Genomic DNA, 18,873 nt, shown 5'->3' with positions numbered 1-18,873 from the left:
TAATAGAAACATCTTTAAGCTGAACTATAACGTTTTTTGAGAACGTTCTGTGTTGCCTAATTTTAAACCTTATAAGGTCGTGCAATAAACTGCTACTCAGCACAGCAAGCTCAGCAATTATGTGCTTATTAGCCATAGTAAACAATTCAATGTTTTTGACGGTTTTAATTTTATAGTTTACACACTGTTCTAGCCGTTTCAGTCTTTGCGACTGAAAGAGTTTCTGGTTTTCACACACTAACAGCATTTTAAAGCAACAAAACTAGTAAAAGTCGTTCATTTTTATTAAGAGTTCAATTGAGGGATTGTTGATGATGCATCAAAGTCGAGCACAAGTAAATGTGAATGTAAAGTGATGTGCACGTAGTGTTGTCACTATGCTGGAATTTCTAACTTTGATTCAATACCTAAAAAAATCTATATTCGATAAAATGTTCAATACCACAGAACTGCAATAACAATAAGGCCCTACATTTTTTTCATTTTATTTAAAGTTAATTTGAACAAAACTAGACAATGAGGTATATTTTTACATTATTTAAAAAAAATCTCATTTTACGAATACATTTACTATTTAAAATCAAAGTTGTATTTGTGAGTATTAATGGACCAGAGCTTACATAAATAGTTACGTTTTTTTATAAATTAATAAATACTTGAACAAATGTATTGGTAATTCATTGTTCGATAATGTAAGCTATTAACTATGATACATATGATAATATTTTTTTAATTTGGCTTTTATTCACATATAATCATATATAACCTTAATTTGCGTTCTGGGGAAAATGAAGGTCCTTGTGATGTCACACTACTTCAGGGTGAGTAATTAATGGCAGAATTTTCATCTTTGGTCGGTATTCTCCTTAAATTGACACAAACGAGACAAGTCTGTGAGAGGAAGCAGAGCTCTGTTGTCACTACATTCACGTGTAATGTGTCAACTCCCTGTCGGAAAAAAGAGAGGCCGCGGACAATGCGCAGCAGGTTTTGACTAGCGGGACATGCATATTGGAACAGTTTCAGATTTTTCAGTATCTATACGTATCGAAATATAAATATTTTTGACAACTCTAATTTGCAAACATTGAAGCTAGTAAGACAGGGCTCTAGACTAACACTTGCTACAAAGTTATTCAGTTGGTGGCACCAGACCTTGGAAAGGAATCACCAAAACTTTAGATGTTCCGATACCCTTTTTCCTTCCCGATACCGATTCCGATACCTGGGCTTAGGGTATCAGCCGATACCGAGGACTGATTCTATACCTGTGTATCTGTATAGAGATGCGACTATTTAGTTGCAGTTTAGAGCTCAGTAAGGCAAATTGTCACTTAAAATCCAAAGAAGAGAGTAAATGGATTCACAGTCCAGTTTCATAATGTTTGTAGGAACGCAGTGTCCTTGTCTGTTTTACCAGAAAAAAAAACATCCAAAGTGATTTTTCAAGATGCTTCTAAATTCTAAGGCCTTGTTCAAACTTGACTTAATTTTTGACAAGAAAAAGTTGACAATGGCGCTTTTTAATAAAAAAATCTGTTTGCAGCGTTGTGGTTACAAATAATACATAACGGAAGTCTATGTGAATTATAAACAGAGAGCCTCTTTTCAAAAACCAATCACATATTTAAACACTATAATACTAATTTCTCACTAGAAATTTAATCAGAAGTTGATGAAAGTGCAAATTAAAATTTGATTTATTGATTAATTAACTATGCTCCAGCGGGTGTTTCGGCCGCCTTTTTTTTTTGAGCCTTCTCGAACAATCACGTTCCTTGCATGTTGTCATGGAACGACAGGTATCTGTCATTGGTTAGCTGTGAAAAAGATGCTTGACATACGGTGTTTTTTTTTTTTCAGAAACGTTGAACTTTTTAAAAACTCAAAAGTTGTCTGAGCTGTAAAAAAAGATGCTGGCGCTGGCGTTTAAAAAAGCGCTCAGGACCTCCATAGGATTATAATGTAAAACAGATGCTAGCAGCTTCAAAAATGAAAGTCAAGTGTGAACATGGCCTAAGTCTTCAAAAATTAGGCTGAAACAAGTCCAGCCCTGGGTTACGCTTTACTCTTGAAAGGAGGAATTGAGTTGTAACTCCTATTTCATTGAAAATGTCTGTTATGTCCTCTGTCCAGAACACAAGCTTTTGCTGGCTTCGAAGCACCATATGCCCAAATGGTTTATACTGTGTGAGACATCAACAAAGGCCACCCTGAATCGACGCACACCACTCTGACATGTACTCCGCATGCTTTAGGAGAAGAGTCAGGACAGGGCTTGTGTCAGGAATGCCTTTCAAAACAAGTGGAGTTCAGCCCAGAACTTTACTGCTGGATGCATGAAAGAAGCAGAGCGAGGGGTTTTCATGCATTGCAATTCATATGCTCTCACAGGGGCACGGGCAAACGTATAACGGTAATGCTTTAGGATCATACGATGTGGCAATGTTGGTGTCTCTAGGGAATTGAAGTCACCTGACCCTGAAGCATTGGCTGGACTGAGGAGAATTCCATTCATTCCTTCTTATATCCTCCCCCAACACAAGGCATGTGTGGGCGATCTCCCCTCCCCCTGTCTTCCCTGCTTTTAAACCGACGGCTGCAAGCATGACACAGATTAGCTGTCCGGCTCTCTCGTGCTTCAGTTAAAGCCTGGTCTGTGACGTCTCGTCTAGCATGCATCACGTAGCATGGTGAAACTATATTTCTTTCCTAATTAACTAATCAAAGAGTCAATTAATGGTATGCTGATTTGTGTTCACATTATCCCGTGTTTTAAACATTTTTTGTGGGTGTTTACTCGATGCACATTTCGGACATTTTTAAAACGTCATAGTTATGCTATAAAAGTGCAGACAGTTCGAGCTACAGCAAAACTTACTAATGAAAGGGGTTATATGACACGGCTAAAGCAAATATTTTCGTTTGTATTAGATGAAATGAAATTTAAGGTTCTAAAACGCTTTATTTATCACAATCCGTACATTTTTATTTCTCCTCTTTGCCCCGCCTCTCTGAAAAACGCAGATTTTTTACAACGCTCATTGCTCTGTAAAGGGAGGTGTACTATGATTGGCCAGTTAACCAGTGAGTAGTGGTTGGTCGAATACTGCGTGCGTGTGTACTACATTTCTCCACCGATACCAATAGCCGATTATTCATATATTTTATATCAACATATCTGCTGATAACTTTCTGGAAGTTATTAATTCATATAATGACATCCAAGTGGTGATGTTGTCCAAGTGGACAAATCCATTGCTTTTTCCTGTCCTTATTTGATTGACAGGTTTGATCGGTCCTGATCATCAGCTGTTTTTAAACTGTTGGCCGATAGCTGATTGTGTGAAACCATCGACCGATACTGATGACTGGCCTGATATATTGGTGCATCTCGAGTTTAAATAGTTAATTTTGTCTCAACAATCTGTGAATACTTATCTGCTGTTGATGTCTTGTGAATATTTTGTGTAAATAAACCTCTAGCTTTCAGAAAACATTTGTTGGGTGTTTTAATTCAATGTGATGTGACGATGTATTTGTATATCACAGATGACTTGCAAATATCCCGATGTCGATTACACAGACAGATAACAGAAGATAAACACAGATAGTCTGCGCAACGTTGCATGAAGTCAAACACACCTGATATTATCTGATATCACAATGATTTTTAAGTCAATTATCGATCATTTTTTTTAAAACACATAGCCCAGCCCTAATGTCTAGTTGTGTTTTGTCATACAATGACACATGCACCTTTTGTAAATGTTTTTTTTTTTAAAGGATAGGAAGCGCAATGTTGTACTGGATTGTCATTGTTCTTACCAACGGTTTTTCTTTTTTGAGTTAATCCAGAGCAAAGGTGAACATGGCTTTTCCCATCCAAGGTCATTCCATAAAACAGATTTAGATCTGTCATGCCCGAACAGCTCCAATAAATATTTCTTTACCCTGAAGCTCTTTGACTCGCCCACATACGGTGGCTGTTTTGTTGTAACCGCTAAGCATGTTCCTGCACTCCCTCAAAAAATGTCACAATAAAAAGACAAGGAAAGGATCCTCATTAGTTGCGTGCCAACCCCGGAGGATATTTGAACTCCAGCTGAATGCTGTTCATTCTTTCCTGCTCTGTGTGACATGTTGCAGATGCACTAAACTGTCAACCCACTGTTTTGAACACTTCAGAAGAATCCAATTTACTCCATTGAAAACCTGACTTTAAGTATTGGATATAATGAACCTGCTAAAGTTTCTCCTCTGGATCAACTATGTGATCAGCTTTCTGCGTAATACAAGATAGATTTTGGTCATGTTTTCTGTATTATCTTTTCTCCGTTACAGATCCAACATTGAAGTTTGGTTGTGTGCATTTTTTTCTAGTTTGCATGATAGTACTATTTGGACTGGACACAAGTGTTTTATTTCCTTCCCCCCTGAGAAACACCTTGTTGTACATGATGGATGTGACTTGCGTAAATGTCTGCCTCAACAGCTGAGATGAATAACACGGCTCCATTCCTGAGAAACCCTGTATTGTCTTTTTGGAAAGTCACTGACCCATTCGTCCAATTGGCGACTGTTACCATCATTTCTCTAGTGCTGGGAGACAACAGATTTTCTTTTCTTTGCCCTTATTTTTGCCTTCTACATCTCCATTATTGTGTAACACAGGCCTGGAATCTGATTTAATGTCTGAAAATAATTTTGGATCTTTTGGAATCTATTGCTGGATCAGTTGACAAATGTTGTGGTCTTGCATAATATTAGTGTTATTCTTTCAATGGGGTTGAAATGATGACCCGGTGTTAAAATTATTCAAACAACAGAGGCCATCGTAGTTTTGTAGTGTTATTAATGATGTTTGTGTGCAGTCAACTGCCTATAATGCTCAGATTTAATCCGCTTGCTTTTAAGAATACATGCACCAAACTGTTATGCTGAATCTGTATGTAACGTTTGATAAAATTTGTTAAAGCTGCAGTCTGTAACTATTTTTTTGCTAAAATAAGTAATTGAGCAAGTACAAAAAAAAATCAGTGTAGTTATCTAACCCTTTCTTCTTATTTTATAAAGATTCATAATAATTACCATCAAGCTTATGTAAGTTTGCTAAAATAAAAACTTTTGTTCATTGAAATCAAATAAAATATTGACCTATGAATTGTTGGGATTTGATAAATGAAAATGTTTCTTAAAAAAAAAACTAAAATAAGTTTAAAAGCACTAAAAATATGTATGATATAAACAAAAGCCGCATTAGGAGCTTGAGAGAGGTCTTACAGACAGTTGCGTTAAATATGACATGTCACATGTGTGAATACACCTTAGATGAATTTTAAACAGCATTTTTGATCCTTAGAAGGGCACTTCACGAATGGACAAGTCGTTCCAGATAAAGAGTAATTGCTTTTCATTGCTCAATTGGGCAAGCGTATTTTAAACGGCAACATCATGTCATACAATCGTGCTGCCCTCTCTCAATTTCCAAATAAAATATTAAAAGCTCTTTGTTCTGTGAAAGGGTGTCTAGTCCCAGACTAACTTTAATGTCAGAGGTCAGAGGTGATCGAAAACAGCTTGCAACTTAAAATATATTAGTGTGATTGTTTTGTCTTGAGATGCACGCCAGTAATGTTTTATTTAATGTAAAGTTTGTTTTAAAAAGAAGACTTTAATATCTGAATTTGAACTAATACCTTGTCCGGGCTTAAACTAATACCTGTCTGAGAAACCGCCCCTATGTGTTTTAATAAGTCTATTTTTTAATAGTGAGATGAAAACGCATCAAAACTTAATACCTAGTCCTGGTTTAAACTAATCCCTGTCTGAGAAACCGCCCCTATGTGTTTCATTAGTCTATCAAAACGCTTCAAAAGCTCCATACATGCTTCTGACAGCTAGAAGGATGATGTTTATGTGGTTATATTGTGCTTTTCTCAGTGTCACGTAAACTTATTTTGACATAAGAAGGAGAAGTGGATGACTATTACGAGGAAGTTGTTTAGGTGATTTGTTCTGCAGAAATCTCTACTTTAGAAAGCCGCATTAATGGAGAGAGTCATTACCGGTGACTGTGGACGCTGAATGTAAAATCAAGTGTGGATGTTAAATAAATCATCAGCATAATGTACACACCCGTTACCACAAGGTTGAGATTTCAATTGGCTTCATTGGAGGAAAATATGAGAAATATGTCTTCTACCACAATTTACATAAGATTGAAATTTCATATGGAGGAACCATGACATCATCCATGTTTTGATGCCTAATTTATGAAACCACTGCATATGTTCAATAGGTTCTTGGCTACTAGGTTATACTAGGCCTTATCATGTGTCAGATAAGATTTAGACCTAAAGCCTACCAATAACACTTATCATTGACTGGATGACCTTTTTTAACAGAGAATTATCCCATTTCCCAGAGGAACCCCCTTAAGATCTCCACAGTCCCTAACTTTAACCTGTGTCCTCCTCACCCAACTCTAAATAAATGAAATCACACCAGCTCACCCCACAACTAGGGATCTAGGCACGCGCCCGACGCTGGTCTGCCTGGCAGAGAGACGGCTAAGCAGGAAGCTGCCAGTAAATGGTTGGTTTGATGGGGGCTGGGAGCGTGTGGCAGCTGGTGCTGGATAATGGATTAACCCTGGGTGGGGTCCTTATGCTTTTACCTCCTGCAACCGGCCGAACCACCCCCACATTTCTTCTCTTTCATCCTCTGAACGTTCATCAGTTGGAACTGTCTGGGGATGACTTCCTTATCAATGTTTAATAAGCCATTTAGGGGCTGTCTGCCTCGCTCGCTGATTGAGCGCATCAATAAAGCACTCATTGTGATAATGACGGGACCGGAGTGTCTTTTGTCATTGGCTGTGGGTTAGATTTGCTTGTGGATACTTTTGGGCTAAAAATGCTCAGTCAATTTATATTTAATTGTATTGTAATTATATATTTATTTGCTGAGACAATTTAAGATAATGAAACAAACAACTGTTGGGTACAAAGTCCAACCCTAAAGTAAAGATCGCATCACCTAGTGTTTATAGGAATGGAAAACAGCCAGTTGCTAATTTTTAACTGATGAATACATGTGCAACTGAAATGGCCTGAAAATACTTTTATCCTCGTATTTAGAGCCAAATAATCATCATTTCTGATTTATTGTCTTCAGGTGTTATTTATGAGCTTTAATATGTTATTTGGAATGTGACCGTGGAAAAACGTTTTGGAGATTTCCTCCAGTGCTGTACTTGTTTGACTGGAAATAGCAGCATGGGGTGCGTTGCTAATTTGGCCGGCATGTAAACTGTCTTGAAGAGATTTGTATTGCCCACAAAGTATAGCCTAGAAGAGGCATGGGACTATGGGTGGACTAGTGTGGTCAATGGACAGATTTATTAAATAAATGACCATTCAGAAAATTAAATCATTTTTGAATGCCCATTTAACGGTAAAATATATTCCTTTGGTCATGAACCTTGTATATGTCAAGCTCTGTCAGTGTTGTACAGGAATAATGTGATTTATTGTTTTGTATTTGTAGCTCTAATGACCAAAGGCAGTTTAGTTGCATTCGCTTAAGACAGCTGTTACTTTCTCTCTTTATCTTTAAATGAAATGGATATTTAAATGAAATGGATAAATGGTCTGTTACAGTTAATGTAAGGCTATATCATGACAAAAAATGATAATCACAATTATTTTGTTCAATATTGACGTCACATTAATTTAATAAGATTACTTATAGAATTAAATAATAAATAACTTGTCTTTTTAACACTAGATTCAACTGAAAAATGTGAGTGTATATCAAATGCGGCTAGGCCTGTCTCGATAGTCAATTTATCAACTAATTGTGCAATATATAATCTTGATGTCTGTTTTTGGTAATGCAATATACCACCATTGTTTATATATGCGTTTGTTTAAAACAGCAATTCAACTGATTTAAACAAAAGCCGCATTAGGATCTCGAGAGAGGTCATACAGACAGTTAAGTTAAACATGACATGTCACATGTATGAATACATAAAAAAAAAAAGTTTTTGTTCCTATGAAGGGCACTTCAAGGAAAGTCGATCCAGATAAAGAGACATTGTTTTTCATTGCAAAATTGGGCAAGTGTATTTAAAACAGCCACATGATGACATACAATCGTGTTGCCCTCTCCAGACTTCACATAAGGGCTCTACTTACCCTACACTTCATCAAATCAGCTTGCAATGTAGATCAACCAATTATAATTAAGGACTGAAAGGGTCTGTTTTTTTAAAATATATTTACACTCCAGTTATTATTTACATTTCAATGTCCAAATATTATATTAAAAGATCTTTGTTCTGCAAAAGGGTGTACTTGCAATATCATATAATATATATGCTTAACCAGTGGCATAAAATATTAATAAGATGACAATACCATCGACTATCACAATTATTTCTGATGCAATTAATCGCCATACAAATAGTTCCTATTGCGACAGGCCTTATTGTAGTACAGAAATTGTTTTACCACAATCTTGATTACGATAAATTGCATAGCCTGGTTCATAAGTATGTGTACTGGATTTGTTTTCTTCAATAAAAACTAACACATCCCTGTTTGCAGTTGACAGCGGTACTGTGATGGCTTTGACTGTGTATGATCCAGGGAAAGTCTTTGACAAACTAGGTCATATGCAGAATTTCATAGTCCCTGTTTAGAATTGAAGATGAGTAAGCATGGCTCCACCAGCATGCATCTATGTGAGGTGGCTTGAATATGTCAGTCGTCCCGTCTTATGAAGACATATGATTGATGAGCAGACCCAGATGTTATTTATTATCTTCTGATGTGGCTTGGTTCTGAAGGAGCTCTGTTTTCTAAATCCCTTGTTGGTCAATTGTCTCATTGAATGATGATGGCAGTCTCAATTTTCTGCCAGTCTGCCATCGCTTCATAGGTTTGATTGTCACTCATTGAATCAAGGTTCATCTACAGCATTAAACTAGATGTTGAGCAGTGCAGTGGTACACAGGCTTTCTAATGAATGTATAATGCATATGCTCACATACTGGTGCTTTGGTTTAGTCTGTTGCATCCTGCTGCTTTGAAATTCCAGACCTAACTTCAAAAGGTGCTGGAGTATTTTATTAATAAGTTACATTGCCATAATTTATGTTCAGTACGAAGCATTTAGGTGAAAGCTTTTTTTGAAATATGCTAATTTATGCCACAGATGTGCACAGAGCCAATTAATAAATAAAATATGTTACTAGGGAGAATCAGCATCTTGAGCAGCACTATGACCTACGAGGCTGAACACGGTCCTAAAGTCCACCGAATTATGTGCATTTGTGTCTGTCGGATAGTGAACTACAAAAGTAACACACACAAGCAAAACAATTATGCAAAATAAATTACTGCATGAATTTTGATTTAATGATTTAAGTGTGTGCCTGTTAAGAGTAATCTGTTTTTTAAGTCTGTCTTAAGCAAAAGTTGCAACTTTGAGCTTAACTTAGTCATGATGCCTGATCATTATTCGTTGTACAGATAATTGGACATAATGTTTTTTATTGCTTACAGTGTTTAATGCACACTCATTTGATAAGATTATAAAATATTTATTTTTTCATTCACATGCAATAAATTTCCAAAACTCACATATGTAAATATATTAAAAAGTCATTTATGTATCTCATGTATGTGTGTAACACTTAAGTTATGTTACATGTTATAACATTGTAGGGCTCCAGGTTTATCAAGAATTAATGATGACAATAGACATTTTGTATTTAAAAATTCATTTTAAGAACATAAGCTATTAAAACCATTTTAAGAATCCGATTTGTGCGATGTTACCAAATCGAATTTGTTTTCCATACAGATCTATAAATCTTTTTGATTAGACTTCAGCAAGCTCTGTCTTGTGTCCAGTCTCTCTTTAATATGCTTTTGCCGATTGGGATTTACGCAACAGAATTTTTCATGACCGCACTGTTGGTTTGATAAACATTGTTTTCGCTGATATTAGTGTGGCCTCTTCTGCTCTGTGTTCTGAGCTGGAGGATATGGCAAAACAATGTGGGCTGTGTTATTCAGACCCAGAAGATAACTGGTTTCCTTCTTTGACACAATAGTCTTCTGATCTTTGATGTGAAATTTCACTTTCGATGAATGAATCTGTTGGTTATGAATTTGATCGTTGCTGTGTCTGAGTGTTAGCTGCATGGTTTAACGGAGGGCTGTTCTGTTTCTTCGGTCATATGTTCAGGATGTTTTGGAAACACTTATCTCTAGTAAGCTTAGAGGCGCGTGCTGCTGGGAAAATTTCCATCCAGAAGCCGCAGTCATTCAAATCACCATTTGTTTAGAACAGAGCGGCTTTCTGTTTCTTTGGTATGCCAGCACAGAGCGGTTTACTTTCTCTGATTGATGTAATAAGTCATTGCTCAAGGTCAGTGTTTTCAAAGGTGAAGTAAGTCATTCCTGTATTTCCAGGATCACCACACGGATTTGCAAAAATAATGCCATTTTTAAAGAAGTCATGGAACAAGAAGATTGTCATGTCCTAGTGTTAATCAATTTATTTTACCCTAATAAAAATGCACAATTACATACTTTCTTCTCCAGAATGTTAAATCAATTTCTAAGAACTTTAGTAACCAAACATTATTGGCCCCCATTGACTTTTATTGTATGAAGACAACTCAAAAAATCTTCTTTTGTGTTCCACCGAAGCAAAAGAGTCCTGAACCACATGAGCAGTGAGGAACATTCCTGTTTGGCGTAAGTGAGCTTTGATGTGACCGGTCATCATTGTTAAATATTTAATTGCGTCATATTGATCGGTGATGCTCGGCTCCAGACGCATGGGATAAAGCAGTCTATTTAAAACTCATAAACCTTTAATATATCAGGGCAAGCGTCTCCTCCATGAGTACATCATGCGATGATGAGGTGTGTGAAGGTATTTATGAGGGATCTAGCAGTCTCAGTGAGTGACGGGACAGGTGTGCTAGATGGTTTTATTGCTTTTGTGGCTACATTGCCCCGTCTACACACAGACCTCCCGTATCACGTTTGATGGACTGTTTTTGCTACTGCATTAATCTCTTTGAGTTCAGTAAGTGGTATATGATTGAGAGTCCAGTTCTACATAGCTTGCAGTTACTCGGTGTTATCTTAACCCTATTGGATAACAGGTGTGTTATACTTGTATTGTAGTAGTGATGTCCTCGAAGTCTTTATTTATTCGCAACTGTCTGCTTGCCAGCTTCGGCTTATTTGTTAATAGACCTGACTTATAGAAGACACATAGGCTGTCAAAGGGCAGAAGGCGTCTTGCAAGGATCCATTTGACTCCTGTGAATCGACAGACGTATTGATCAGGCTATTAGGCAAATAATGCGCTCCGCTGTCCGTTTTTTCCACACTCAGCCCACCAGAGCCCGATAGAATGTGTAAGAAGCATCCGCAAAAAACTCCATGGAATTCCGCGTATTTCAGCGCTTGTTAATGACAAATATACAAATATTATCAATGTCTTGTGTCATTTTGGTTTATTAATTGTTATTCTGCTGTTTTCAGCATCGAAGCGACTCCTCCATAAATTATTTATTACCTTAAATTCGGAAATTATTGAAGTTTAATTGAATCAACAGCACGGCATCTGTAGTTGTGTTAAGTCAATCGTTTTGATAGTTAAGTTATAATGTAATGTCAGGACATCTATGGTACTTCTATGATTGAATTTTTTAGCCTGTTAGTTTTGATTGGTAGTTTCGTGTTTTCGGTTTGCAAAAGGTTTCACTTTCGCCTCTGTTTGTCTTGGCTGCAGGAGCATTTCAAGCAGATTGTTTTCATCTTTCCAGTTCTGCAGCTGGTGTACTGATGCTCCAGTAATCATTAAGTATATGAGAGATGAGATTTTATTTGAGAGTAAATGGCTAGGGCTGTGACTCTGGCCGTGACAACCGCACCACCGCGATGGTAAAGTGCATGGCGGTGGTGAACTGCCAACGGTGGTATAGTGCACGTCACACAGACACTGTGCACTGTGACAAATATAAGTGTAATAATAAGGAAAGTTGCGATAAGGATTGATATGTATGTGCCTTTAGTTGTGGATGGTTTTATTTAAAAGATATTACATTAACACGGAATTATTTGCAAAAGTTCCTGTTTGCGCATTCGTGTGCGGCAAAACACAGTTTATTCTGCGTGTTTTGCAATAGATCTTGTTGTGAAATGAACAGTTACATATAATCAAAATACCCTTGCTTGGTGTCGGAGTGCGCGCGAGTTGCCGCGGCTGCGTAGAAACATTATAGTTAATTGCCGCTTTGAGGACATCTTCTATACGCGCATTTAGTTCGGCTGTACACATCTTCATCTGGACAATATCAACCTGTTAGTTTTACATCAACGGAAAGTAGTTTTTTATGGCAATCTGAATAGGAAAGCAGATGTAGGTTTAAACAGTTTGTTTCAAATGGAATTGTTTAGGTCTGTAAGGGTTAATACGCGACTGACTAAAGTTGTCTCTGCAACAAATGATTTTTCATTTACTATTTCACTCTTTGATATTATTTAAGTTTTCATGTAAAACATTTAAATAAACATCTGTAAGGATGTTTCATCCACATTTGTTTCAGATATCATACTTAAAATGTATTTAAATAAGGTCTATATATAGTTCTTTTCCACTTGTCTTGTTGTTGCTACTCACATATATAATAATATAAATACTATTTTTTATGTCATTTATATATTATTTACATAATACTGTATATATTTTCCAACAACCATATTTGTCCATTCCCACCACATTGGTAAAAAACTGCCACCGACACAGCCCTATAAATGACCCTGAGAGTGGAGACTTAGAGGAATGCCTCATTATATTTGGGTGGGGGGTGGCTGAGAGGATTATCAGATTACATGTATGCAAAACAAAGCATATAAATTTGAATATGAAACATTGTTTTTTTGCCCAAGGAGTGATTAAAAGTATTATGTATGCTAGTGTATAAGCTTTTGGCCCATATAGCGCCCATGATCATAACACATGGGCCATAGCAACCAATAATCTGAGGGAAATATCTGCTAAACACTTACAAAACAAAACCCAGAACATCTGTCTTTAAAACCAAGTTTTAATTCACAAACATTGAAAGTATTCACTATAGCAGGAACTTGTTTCACATTGTTTCAAACGCAGCAAATTATGCAGAAGTTAGAAAATCAGGTTGGAAATTTCAGCTACCCTTTTTGCAATCTGCATGCCCCAAGGTGCTGGAGAACCACTTCTGGTTTTACCCATTATTTGTAAAGTAAAACACCAGGAGTTCATGAATCAATTTTATAGAGTACCAATAAACATCTTGTCATCCCTGAATGAACAATTCAGCTTCACTTCTTTCTATGATACCGTAGTTGGTGACTCTGGAGTGGCGCGTCAGCGGGCTTTCCTTGCGTACGCTGGACTGTAAAGCTGTCAGTAGATGCTGCGTCACTATGAGGAATCTTCTCATGAAAAGCAGATGATGTTCTTTCCATGCAGCTCTGAACATGTGGTTCCGACCGAGGCGCAGTCCCGGTGTATGTTAAGAGTTAAGGACCTTTATGAGTGATAAATGCCTTTTGTAACAGCATGAGACTCAGGCGTTTGTCCTCATATGGCGAGGCGTTCGGGACGGCTCAGCTGTGTCTTGGGTGATAGCCAGCCCCCCAGCGGTGTCTCGTAAAGCTGGAGGGAGGACAGTTTAATAACATGATATGTGGTGTACACTGTTTAGTTTGCATTGTTTGTTTTATGTCTTTTGTATCGCTACGTTGATGTCATCAGAGCCTCGGCTGTCTTCTTGCAATCTAACTCTATCAAAAACTCATCCGTAATACACACAAATACACATGTATTTTTTATATTTTTTGATAGCGATAGGAACAATATATCGTGGCACAATATTTCGCTATACAAAAAAATTAATGTATTTTCGAGCTATGTGTTTTTTTGAACAATATGATGTCTGTTTAATGTCATTGATAATTTAATTACAATTTTATAAATTGAGTATATTGTATAAATATTTTTTACAAAAATAATATTCACATTGCACAGACATATGTTATGTAAACACAAACTTTTATTCTGGATGCAATTAAAAGCGATTAGTCAGTGAACGTCCCTACATTTTTCTTTAAAAAATCATGTACATAACTCCCAATAATGTCTTTGAATTTTCTTAGATTTAGGACTTATTGACTTTTTGACTGTTATTACAAATTTTTTTTAAGAAATTGATTTTAAAATGTAGATCACCATATTATGTAGTTAACCATCTTTAATCTTTTGATGGCCTTAAACTTTCGTTAGAATTTAAGGGATGATGCTACTTGATATTAGAAGGTAACTCTCTCTATTTCTCTCTTTAGTGAAGCCATTCACAACCACCGTGAAGGAGATGCGCCTTCACCGAGACGACTTCGAAATGCTCAAAGTGATTGGCCGGGGAGCATTTGGAGAGGTAAGATACTCAAGACCTTTGTGTCGTCGAGCCCCTTATTCCGCTGAACGGCCCCCCAAATCTAGCAGCCTTTTGGCATGCTTCAAAGCGCAGGGAAATCACCTCTGAAATCACTGCAGACTTTGCCATATTGTTTGGTTTGTTTTGGTATTTCAACATTTGTTTTCATGACCCATTTCGCGTTTCCAACGAAAACCCCAGAATATCAGAGAGGTATTCGTGTAGCCCTCAAGCATCTTATTGACAACCGCAAGCTAACCCCTTCCTCTCATCTTATTTTCCCTTCTCTCCCCCTGCCAATTCTCAGGGGTCCCAGCCTGGTGCTTGACTGATATTCTTGGGCCAGCACAAATCTAGGTATTTTAGACGGATGGTTTGTTTTACAGCAAAATGTGCTACTCGTTCCTGAAATTAAAGGCGTTACTGTTATCACACCCAAAGTAGTTTTCTGTTTCTGTACAACTTTGTCTTCTGTTATTTTCTGTTCTACATCTACTCTTGTTCCTTACTTCCACATTATTCCTTAGTGGAAACTCTATACAATGGTTTTGTGCTTTTATTAGAAAAGCATTTCTGTTGGGTATTTATATTATTATATCGATGCTGACCTTCTGATATTTGCAAAACGCAGTGACAAACATAAAGGGTGACTTTTATTATGTGCCAAAAAATTTAAATAACGAAATATGGGGATGCAAGGTTTCAGAAGGACAGCAGTGATATGTTTTCTGCTTTATTTCTGGAGGTTAAAATGAGTTTATTGTGTGACGTCACAGATGATCAGATATTTCCTAATTTGGTGAGAAGCATTCTGCTGTGTCACACATTTCATGCCTTAAATTAAACCTCACTCGTAAATAAATAAATGCTCATTCCATGACTCATTTCCTTAGCAGAATAAATCCAATTCAATACTTCAGTTTTTTTATGAGCGGCAGTCAACTTTCCCCCAAAAAAAGAATGTATGATGCCACATTCCAGATTTAGAAGCTGAATAATATTTTATTTCAGTAGCTCCCTAGTCATGTGACCAAGCATAAGTTCCCCAATATTCAAATGTTTCGATTGTTCCTGATGCTCGCTGTCTCTAAGCTGACGGTGGAAGAGGCAGGAAAGAGGAGGTTCATGTGAACAGATGAGCTGCTCATCTTACACCCTTTACAACAGAGTTCTCCATACAATTGATTTCAGGCAGGAATGTCAGCGGTGGCACAGGATGCGAGGCAGGACGAAGCAGCTTCCAGGAAAGGCTCAGGAAACCAGGACGTCTCTGAGGAGTTACTTTGACCAAAATAGTGTTCTGCGATTTGTGCCCTTCATCGTCCCCTCCTCAGCCACATAGACCTCAATAACCTTCCTCCTCAGTCCCTGAACTTTTTTTTTAGATCGAGTCACGTGGTTCTAGCGATGACTCAGATCTTTGGTGTGTTTTTTTATTGCAGTGTTTCTGTCATCAAGCCAGACTGTTGTTAGGCGTTGTTGTAGCTTGTGTTGGTTTTCAAAGCGCAAATGCTCTTGTGTGAACATTGTGCTGCTGTTTTGTTCCCTCTCCCTATGGTTTCCTGTCGCTGTAACGTTACAGGATGTACTTCCAGATAAATCTCTTGCATTTCCTGTTTATGATTGATTTGGCAGCGGCCCAGCTAAAGGCCTGGAATTCAGGACTGCTTTTAAATGAAAAGACGACTGAAAAGTGAACCTCTTGTCAATTTTATTTGCAGAATGTCTGGCTGAACACTGCCTAGGTCCATTAAATGAAGTAAGACTTTAAAGGGTAAGTTCATCCCCAAATCTAACTTGTGTGATCTTTTACTCACCCATATGACGTTAATAATGTTTTGAGACCTCGCATCTTCGGAGCACAAATAAATATATGTAGGTGACGTCCGAGAGATTTCTAGGCCTCCCCATAGACATTATGGTTTTAGTTGTTGTCAAGGTTCCGAAATTAATTTTTTGAGTTGTTTTTTTTGAAGCGGCTACAATACTTTATGTGTGAAAAACAAACCAAAATAAGGACTTAAATCTATATATTCTCCTCTGTCATGTCAGTCTATGATCCACAATCACAAGAGCACTTTGACGCATGCACATTCGGTGGGGGCAAACGCCGGTGTTCTGACTGACACCCGCAAGTGCTACTAGATGTTTACAACCAGACACACACTCTATTTAAGCTGATCTTTAGCAATATGTTTATTTTGATATTGAGGAAGACTTGCACTTTTTTGCCCGATTGAATGGCATGCGTCAAAGAGGAAAATATATCGATTAAAGTTGTTATTGTTGTCGTCGCTTCAAACAAATTCTATAGAGCCACTATGAGCAGATGGACCAATTTAACAAAGTTTTGAGTACTTTTCAGGAGCTTGACAAGAACTATAACCATGATACCTATGAGGAGGCCTGAAAATCTCTCGGAAGTCACCTACGTATCTTTATTTGTGCTCCAAAGATGCCGGGGGGTCTCAAAACATGTTTAACCTCATGTGGTTCAGTAAAAAATCACTTAAATTTTGATTTTGGGATGAACCTACCATTTCAAGTCTAGCTTTTGTGGCAGTGTCATATTGGTTGGCACATTCAGTGGCACTCCTCTCCGCCTCGCCTGATGTTTACTGTGAATAATTACTCTGTTGAAAAGAATAAGATCAAAAAACATGGAACAGGGAATGGAATCAAGGGGAACTGGAATGAGATTTTTTGCATGATGTCACTGTGAGTCATTATAGGGTAGACAAAACAACCATGTGATGACGGCTGAACAGTCAAAGCTCTACGTGTGGAGGATAAACGTTGATCTCTTTATCTGTTGTATTGAGTGCTCTGAATCACTCATGTTGTGAATGATTGGGTCAAAGTACATCATGGCTGTTGTAGACCTCACTATTGATTTAAAAAAAAAATGATGATGATGATGTAATTAAAATTGGCATGTTGTATAATCCACTACAATATTAAGACAGATTCGCAGACTACTAGAGTAGAACTTTTGTAGTTCATATTACTGCAGGGCTGTCTCCAAAGCGTCTTTCTTCAAGAGTTTTATTATTGGGGCTGGCTCGTCCAATATTAAATGTAATATTTAATAATAGGTGAAGTACGATTTGTACCCCAGAGAGCATAGTAATACATTTCTTTGGAAGAGATACAAGTAGGTCTGTTAGTGTTTTTGACTGTCACCAGTATATCCGAGGGTCTATTAAAAAATTAACACTAAGTGTAATGGGCCTGGCAAATAAAGAAAATAGTTCCTTGCCACTTTGTTGGTAACATTATTAGGAACATAATACATGGCTTAAATTAAAAAGAAAAACAATTGTCTCTGATGCAGATGCAGTGGTTTATTTAAAAAAAATTGAACTCCATGTTGACAGATGAAAATTATACAAAACCAAACTACAATATTTAATGATAATTCTGTAATATAGTGTGAAATGGAATAATTTTTCATGCTGTCAAATAGATTAAGTAAGGGATAATGTACAGGTACAGGTAGGTTGTTATCGCAGAAATAAGCCCAGACATTGTGATTATCAACAACCGGCTACCTGGGGCCCGTTTCAATAAGGAAGATCAACCAACACCGAGTTAAAATCTGAACTCTGAGTTGATTTACTCAGAGAATCGCTACTCTGAGTTTTCAGTTTCAGACCAGCTGATTTGAGTTAGTTCAATCCACTCTGAGTAAGTTCACCCTAGGTTATGCGCGTGCAGCGTGGCGATGAAAAGCCATCATCAGTTGAGTGAAGATAACACGATTCACCATGGCAACGGCACGTGACAAAAAGCGCTCTGTTCATTTCTCGCCAATCGAATTGAAGGTAATGTTACAAGCGTACGGTGAATATGAGCACATATTTAGAAAAAAGAGCAACACAGCCACAGCCGCAAAATAAAGAGAGTAGCCTTGGGAGAAAATTGCTTCACGTGTTAATTCGCAAGTTTACATGTCAATCACTTTTATATTTATTTTGTTGAAACTGCGAAAATGGGAATTATATTTGACTCTCTCGCTCTCTCTCTCTCGCTCTCATGTAGGTGCAATCCTTCCGCAATAAAAAGCAGCAGCTGAATATGAAATACAAATACATTCATTCAGGAAATTTTTAAGAAATAAAATGCTCTTGCTAGTAGGATGCCTGATTGGGAAATGTTAAATATACTACTTAAACTGGCCTTAAAAGTTAAGATAAAACGTCCAAACGGGGCCTCACAATTCTCTCCCGACATAAATGTAACTCTCTGCGAATTAATGCTGCTTCCTCATCTACGGGTTCCTGAATACACGGACATGCCATTTTAAGGTCTGTGTGACTAAATTGAGCTCATTTAGGAACACGAATCAATAAACA

The 18,873-nt window shown here is 37.3% G+C and overlaps 1 protein-coding gene across 2 annotated transcripts in view; it reads left to right on the top strand.

Annotated features, from left to right (window-relative positions):
• cdc42bpb (CDC42 binding protein kinase beta (DMPK-like)) overlaps positions 1-18,873 on the top strand; it is a 66,892-nt gene that overhangs the window by 7,324 nt on the left and 40,695 nt on the right. For both annotated transcript variants that reach the window (XM_056763979.1, XM_056763980.1), the window contains exon 2: positions 14,427-14,518. In XM_056763979.1, the coding sequence (XP_056619957.1) occupies positions 14,427-14,518 (92 nt within the window). The remainder of the gene's footprint in view (positions 1-14,426; positions 14,519-18,873) is intronic.

The sequence above is a fragment of the Triplophysa dalaica genome, chromosome 13 (assembly GCF_015846415.1).
Source record: "Triplophysa dalaica isolate WHDGS20190420 chromosome 13, ASM1584641v1, whole genome shotgun sequence".
Classification (NCBI taxonomy): domain Eukaryota; kingdom Metazoa; phylum Chordata; class Actinopteri; order Cypriniformes; family Nemacheilidae; genus Triplophysa; species Triplophysa dalaica.
Note: the sequence above shows the minus strand (reverse complement) of the source record. Positions and strands in the feature narration are given on the sequence as shown.